General features: G+C 42.6%; 1 protein-coding gene across 1 annotated transcript; it reads left to right on the plus strand.

The window, feature by feature from the left end:
* The first annotated feature begins 1,073 nt into the window (after positions 1-1,073).
* Positions 1,074-6,966, plus strand: LOC115464517 (zinc finger protein 624-like). Its single transcript, XM_030194882.1, has 5 exons — positions 1,074-1,092; positions 1,239-1,352; positions 5,285-6,179; positions 6,419-6,758; positions 6,841-6,966. Exons 1-5 carry the CDS (start codon positions 1,074-1,076, stop codon positions 6,964-6,966), a joined length of 1,494 nt encoding a protein of 497 aa, XP_030050742.1.
* The last annotated feature ends 312 nt before the right edge of the window (positions 6,967-7,278 follow it).

Raw genomic sequence — 7,278 nt, forward strand, 5'->3', positions numbered from 1 at the left:
AGGATTTTTTACCTCCTTTTTTGCCTTCGGAAGTTGAAATTGAACATCATCCAAAGAATGCAAATCTCTTCAAGGAGTATATAAAGTCATAACGTATGTTACCTACGTCAGACGAGGGCGGGCCAGGGAGGAAAAGGGAAGTCCAAAGCGAAGAGATCATCAGCTGTTGCTTGCTGCAGCGCCTTCACACGGAGGTGAGAGGCGTTGTGAGGGCCCGGTGGCAGACGGAGGGGGGCGGGTGGAGGGGGGGCGGCGGGGCGGGGCCACAGGGGTGCGGAGGATGGCGGGGAGGCCGGGTCTGCGGGAAGCTGTCATATTTTGATGCAGGGGGGGAGCGGCAGCGGCAACGCACAACTTGCAAAGAAGGCAGAACAGCAGCGTTTAAGTAGAGGTTGCAACACTGCATTATCTGATGGCACTGAAGTTGGAAGGAGACCCTGTGATTCTCCCTCTTGTCCTTGCCCCAGGATGTTGGGAGACCCTGGGGAGCTCGGGTGCCAACTGAAGCCCTCGCTCCTCGACTGTCTGTTTACCGATGGGAATAGAGAATGCAAGTGAGCTACAACGAGCAGCTCATTTGCATTCCTATTCCTTGATGCATGCCCTTCCTTTACCGATTCGCTAAGGGAATCGGTAAGGGAAGGGCTCTAACGATTTTTTAGTGCATCAGGTCCTCAGTGTTTTCGAAATAGTTATGTGGTTAAAATAAAACTTTAACTCACGGATTGTAGGTATGAACTTTATAGTTTCTGGTTCTGATATCCTTGGATGGTCCAATTGAAGCAGGTTGCTGTAGGCTTTTTCTTTGTTGTCCATGGGGATGGTTAGATGTAGATATAGATCCAGTACCGGTCACAGGGCATATGTAAACCACTTTGAATGTAGTTACAGAAAACCACAGAAAGGCAGTATATTAAGTCCCATTCCATTTCCCCTTTTAGTATTTAAAAAACCAGGAACATTAATTTAAATAAAGCAGATAGTGTAAGGTGTACAGAAATGGGGTGACTCAGTTCGTTCTTGAACCCCCTAGAAATATTTTGTGCAACACTGAACTGGAGGGAAAAGAAAACATGAAGGACCCCAGAACAAGTAAGTGAATGTTTTGGAGTTAAAGGGCTTTGCATTTTCAGATCACAGGAGATGGATCATCAACATCAAAGATGTGGAAACTTAATCTTATATTAGAAAACAGATTTTATCAGGGCTCGCTGAATACCCTTATTTTCTCATCACAGGCTTCCCAATTGTAAAATCTGTGTTCTCACTGAACATTAAACAAGAGGAAGATCTCCACTTCATGGATCATCCTGAATCAGAGACATCTGAACAGGTTCACTGTCCTGTAACAGGCAAGTTTCTAAATTTTGTTTCTTATTCATCTTTATAAAACTGCCTTATGGAGTCCAGATAAACACTCTGTGCCAGTGTTCCCAAGCCTGGTCCTGGAGGTACCCCAGCCAGTCAGGTTTTCAGGATATGCACAATGAATGTTCATGAGAGAGATTTGCATGCAGTGGAGGCAGTGCATGCAAATCTCTCTCATGAATATTCATTGTGGATTTCCTGAAAATCTGACTGACTAGGGGACAAATCACATTTTGCCAAACCCCAGGAGAGGAACAGCAACAAGTGAGAAGGAAAAATAAAGAAATAATGGTAAATTAGTACTCTGGGAATTAGACCAAGACTTCCCACTCGCAGTCCTAAAACATAAACACTAAGAGGATCGGACACAAGGCTCAGAAGTTAATAAAAATAGAAAAGCTGTTTATTAGACAATATTGGCAGTAGTTAATGACACAGGGATAGGGACCCGCAGTAACCGCGGGGACGGGGACAGAGCCCACGGGACGGGGATGGGGAGAGAGCCTGTGAGGACGGAGACAAACTTTGTCCCCGTGTCACTTTCTGCTTTGAAGCCTTGTAACGAACTGGACTGTTATTTATGTTTGATGCAGACAACAATATTTTTATTTTTTGGAAAAACAAGCAAACATGCTGACCACATCTAGCAAAATTTGCATGTGGGATCCTGTAAATCCTGCTACCAGCACATCTTCTAAGAAGACATCTTCTATTGCAGGAAGGGACTGTGGAAGACAGGAGAACTTGAAACTGTTGATAACTTCTTATTCATCCACAGATGAAAAAATCATAACATTGCTTCATAGGGCATATTTCTCCCCTCTAGGGCACGCAGAATGGGTTGTATTTTGTACCCCTGAACATTTTAACAGGGTGAATTAGGATTCCATGGGGTAGCAGAAGTCAGCTATTGTTGGGGTTGGAAGGGTAGAAGGTGGTGGTGGTGGGGTTATTATAGTTGCTCGTTGTTATTATTGTTTTCTATTTGTGATTTATAAACCACAGTTGCACAGGATATTGTTCCTTTTTATACTTTAATGAAAACATTTAAATATAAAATCATAAGTGTTTGAGGCTTCTGCAGATGAGAACAGAGCCCACGGGACGGGGAAAGGGCCTGCAGGGACGGGAATGGAGATGGGGCCTGTGGTGACGGAGACAGAACCCATGGGGACGGGGACAAAGTTTTCCCTGTGTCATTCTGTAATTGGCAGCAATGAAATATGAATTCAGAGATGATGTATTATGCAAAACACCCGGTAAGATGGTAAAATATCTTAAGTACATATAAGTAATGCCACACTGGGAAAAGACCAAGGGTCCATTGAGCCCAGCATCCTGTCCATGACAGTGGCCAATCCAGGCCAAGGGCACCTGGCAAGCTTCCCAAACGTACAAACATTCTATACATGTTATTTCTGGAATTGTGGATTTTTCCCCAGTCCATTTAGTAGTGGTTTATGGACTTGTCCTTTAGGAAACCGTCTAACCCCTTTTTAAACTCTGCCAAGCTAACCACCTTCACCACGTTCTCTGGCAATGAATTCCAGAGTTTAATTATGCGTTGGGTGAAGAAATATTTTCTCCGATTTGTTTTAAATTTACTACACTGTAGTTTCATCGCATGCCCCCTAGTCCTAGTATTTTTGGAAAGCATGAACAGACGCTTCACATCCACCTGTTCCACTCCACTCATTATTTTATATACCTCTATCATGTCTCCCCTCAGCTGTCTCTTCTCCAAGCTGAAAAGCCCTAGCTTCCTTAGTCTTTCTTCATAGGGAAGCCGTCCCATCCTCGCTATCATTTTAGTTGCCCTTCGCTGCACCTTTTCCAATTCTACTATATCTTGCTTGAGATGCAGCGACCAGAATTGAACACAATACTCAAGGTGCGGTCGCACCATGGAGCGATACAAAGGCATTATAACATCCTCACACCTGTTTTCCATACCTTTCCTAATAATACCCAACATTCTATTCGCTTTCCTAGCCGCAGCAGCACACTGAGCAGAAGGTTTCAGTGTATTCAGTGTATTAAGTTCCTGTCAAGGGAGTGAGTTAAAGATAACACACACTATTATCTAATCCTGAAGTTATTAAGACACCTAACCCCAGGCAAAGGAAGAGCAATTGAATCTGACAAGATAATAACATTTAGAAATTTTGGATCCACAGTAGTCAGGCCTCTTATGGGACATCTGATTCCAAGCCACAACCTACAATCTCCCACCCTTTAATCGTTTGCTCTCCTGGGTATTCCACCAGTGCCGGATTAACACTATATCGGGCCCTAGGCAAATGTAGATTTGTGGACTGCCCTACCGGGATTTCCCCTTCCTCCTCCCCCACTGCCATGGATCCTCTTCCCTCTCTCTCTCTCTCTCTGCCTTTATCGCTCTCTTTCTCTAGGTTTGCTGCAGCAAAAGCTCTTCACCCTCTCTCTGTGTCTATCTCTCACTCTCTCTCTCTGTCTCCTTTGCCATCCAGCCTCTTCTTACTCTCTTTCTCTGTCCTCCTGTTCTGCAGCCCTTCCTCTTTGTTTCTGCTTCTCACTAATGCCTTTTTCTCTCAATCCCCCTTAACGCTCAACCTGTTTTCCTCTGTAGTCAGCAGGAGCAGCGTAACATATCGCCAGGCCACGTGGGTCTCTCATCTTACATGTGAAGCTGAGAGTTGTGGGAAGGACCAGCAGAAATATCAGCCTTGAGTGCAGGGAGAGGGACCCCTGTGGGTTGCTGCTACTTTCACCACTGCAGCCGCCAACCCTGAGAGGCTGCTGCCCGGCAGCGGTGGTAGCGGGAAAGAGGAGAATGCCTATGCTGTGCTAACTGCTTCTTAACCCAAATGAGGATTTTGCAAATGACCTACAGTTTGAGAACAGCTGCCTTAGAGGTTGCCTGGTGTCAGAAGTGCTAAACGTGCACGATACGAGGGGACAAGCTCCTTCCTGAGCAGGGAATGGTCTGGTGGCACCTCTAGAAATTTGTAAGGCATCCTGGGCATTCTTTTGGTTTTTTAAGGCATTATAGTTTGGATTTGCAGGCAAGACAGGATACAGTCTTTGGATAGAGAGTGTAGTCCATGGATTTTACTGTCCCACCCTTGTGAAGGTCACTGTTATGGTATTTGCCACTCATATGAACTGCTCTGGAGGAACATTAAGGAAGGAGACATGTGATCTTAGGTTTCTTTTCTTTAGTTCCTTCAGAGCAGTACAGAACTAACCCAGTGTTTTGATTACAGAAAATGCTCTTCAGCTGCTGGTAGGAGTTCAAAACCCCCTCATCTGAACTGTTCTGGAGGAACTAATGGAAGAAAAATGATCAGGGAAGACCAGATGTCTCCCTATGAAAGTTAAGAGGATATTTTCAGAATATTGCATAGTCAGAATATTGGCATTTACACACAGATTGGGGGATATGTCATTCAAGACATTTATGTTTGCAGTGAGTTTGGGGTTTGGTGGTTCACAATTACAATCTTGAAAGCAATTGAAATGGGCAGCAGAGGCTCCTGTCCATTTAAATCCCCTGGGACTGCCTGACCCCCCAAATTAATTGGCACTAAAGCAGGCAGTACCACTGAATATTGCCTCTGCTCACAGAAAAAGTGGACAGGTCAGGGGCAGTACTGGGGGTGGCATTTCGGAGGAGCCCAGGGTTTTGCATTTACCAGCTGGCTCTCACAGGACATGAGCTACTGAGTATTGGGCTTGCACCCACATCACTTTAAAAAGAATTATTTTTTGAACCCCCTGAGCCCCCTCCCACCCTCCTGACAAAGCTCCCTCCTTTCCGTCCCTTTCCCCGGGTCTACATCTGTCCCAGAGTAGGAACACAGCCTCCTTTGTTTAAGTATGTTGTTTTCCATAGCTGTAAAATTAAGGATCATACTCTTATTTTTTTATTGAACAGATGATGGATTTAGGAATAAGAGGGAAAGAGTGAGAAAGTGCAATGAACAGCAGAAAAAGGAATGGAAACACAGAGACCCCTCCAAAGGCTACATTGATCCTTCAGCTGACTGTCAGGGAGGTATCAGTAGCATGATACTGAGCAGTGTGAAAGCAGGAGCCCAGCCAGGAGAAAAATTAGACAGAGAAAAGAGAAGCCACAGAAGCAGTCTTAGGACTGAAATTAATGACTGTGAAGGTACTAACAAAACGAACCTATCTGGACACTGTGAAAAACCATTTAAAAGTTCTGAATGTGAAAATTCTGTCGGTGAGAAAAGGAGCATAGAATTGCATAAAATGGTTCGTGTGGGACATAAGCTATTTAAATGTTTTCATTGTGATAAATGTTTAAAAAGCAAACACTATATGCAATTGTATGAAATAACTCACACAGGAAACAAGCTGTTTAAATATTGCAAATGTGATAGTGTCAGTCAAAAAAGGAGCCTGCAAGTAGCTCACACGGTACACAAACAATTTAAGTGTTCCAAATGTGATAAATATCTAGGAAGGAAAACCAAACTGGACGTGCATCAAAGGACACATACAGGAAAGAAACCATTTAACTGTTCTGAATGCGATAAATGTTTCAGAAGCAAGGCTCACCTGAAAGTCCACGAAAGGATTCATACAGAAGAGAAACTATTTAAATGTTCAGAATGTGATAAGTGTTTCAGAAGCAAGGCTCACCTGAAAATCCACGAAATAATTCATACAGAAGAGAAACTATTTAAATGTACAGAATGTAATAAATGTTTCAAAAGCATGTCCAGGGTGAAACAGCATGAAAGGATTCATACAGGAGAGAAACCATTTAAATGTTCAGAATGCAATAAATGTTTTAGAAATCAGTCGTAAAACGTCACAAGTTGACCCATGCAGGAGCGAAACCATTTCACTGTTCAGAATGTAATAAATGTTTCAGAGACAAGGCCCAACTGAAAGGCCACGAAAGAAGTCATACAGAAGAAAAACCATTTAAATGTTCAGAATGTGATAAGTGTTTCAAAAGGATGCCTGAGCTGAAAAAGCATGAAATGGTTCATACAGGAGTGAAACCATTTAAATGTTCAGAATGTGATAAATGTTTCAGAGACAAGGCCCAACTGAAAGGCCACGAAAGAATTCATACAGAAGAAAAAACATTTAAATGTGATAAGTGTTTCAGAAGAAAGGTTCACCTGAAAGTCCACGAAATAATTCTTACAGAAGAGAAACCATTTAAATGTTCAGAATGTGATAAGTGTTTCAGAAGAAAGGTTCACCTGAAAGTCCACGAAATAATTCATACAGAAGAGAAACCATTTAAATGTTCAGAATGTGATAAGTGTTTCAGAAGAAAGGTTCACCTGAAAGTCCACGAAAGAATTCATACAGAAGAGAAACCATTTAAATGTACAGAATGTAATAAATGTTTTACAAGGAAATCATTAGTAAAACATCACGTTGACCCATACAGGAGAGAAACCATTTAAATGTTCAGAATGTGATAAATGTTTCAAAAGCATGCCTCAGCTCAAACAGCATGAAAGGAGTCATACAGGAGAGAAACCATTCAAATGTTCAGAATGTGATAAATGTTTTAAAAGCATGTCCGAGCTGAAACGGCATGAAAGGACTCATACAGTGAGAAACATTTAAATGTTCATTCTGTGATAAATGTTTTAGATACAAATCTGAACTGACAGTTCAAAAAAGACTCCTACATGAGAGAAATGTTAAGTGTTAAGAATGTGATAAATCTATCATAAGGAAGGCTGCATAGTTCATGAAAGGACGCATGCAGTACAGAAACCATTTCACAGTTCAGAATGTGGTAAATGTTTCAGAAGCATGTCCAATCTGAATCAGCACAAGAGATGGGTATTATGCAGGCCTGACATCCTACTTTGGTTCATGCTCTGAATTGACAGTAAAACTGACAAGGCCCAATTCTAAGTGACTTTCAGCTGA

Source organism: Microcaecilia unicolor, chromosome 3 (assembly GCF_901765095.1).
Source record: "Microcaecilia unicolor chromosome 3, aMicUni1.1, whole genome shotgun sequence".
Classification (NCBI taxonomy): Eukaryota; Metazoa; Chordata; class Amphibia; order Gymnophiona; family Siphonopidae; genus Microcaecilia; species Microcaecilia unicolor.

What these genes read in the sequence shown, in the direction of transcription:
- LOC115464517 (XM_030194882.1), top strand. An exon ending in AAATGTTTTAGAAATCAGTC is followed by an intron (nt 6,180 to 6,418) that starts GTAAAACGTCAC and finishes TAAATGTTTCAG; the next exon opens with AGACAAGGCCCAACTGAAAG. An exon ending in GTTTTACAAGGAAATCATTA is followed by an intron (nt 6,759 to 6,840) that starts GTAAAACATCAC and finishes AGCATGCCTCAG; the next exon opens with CTCAAACAGCATGAAAGGAG.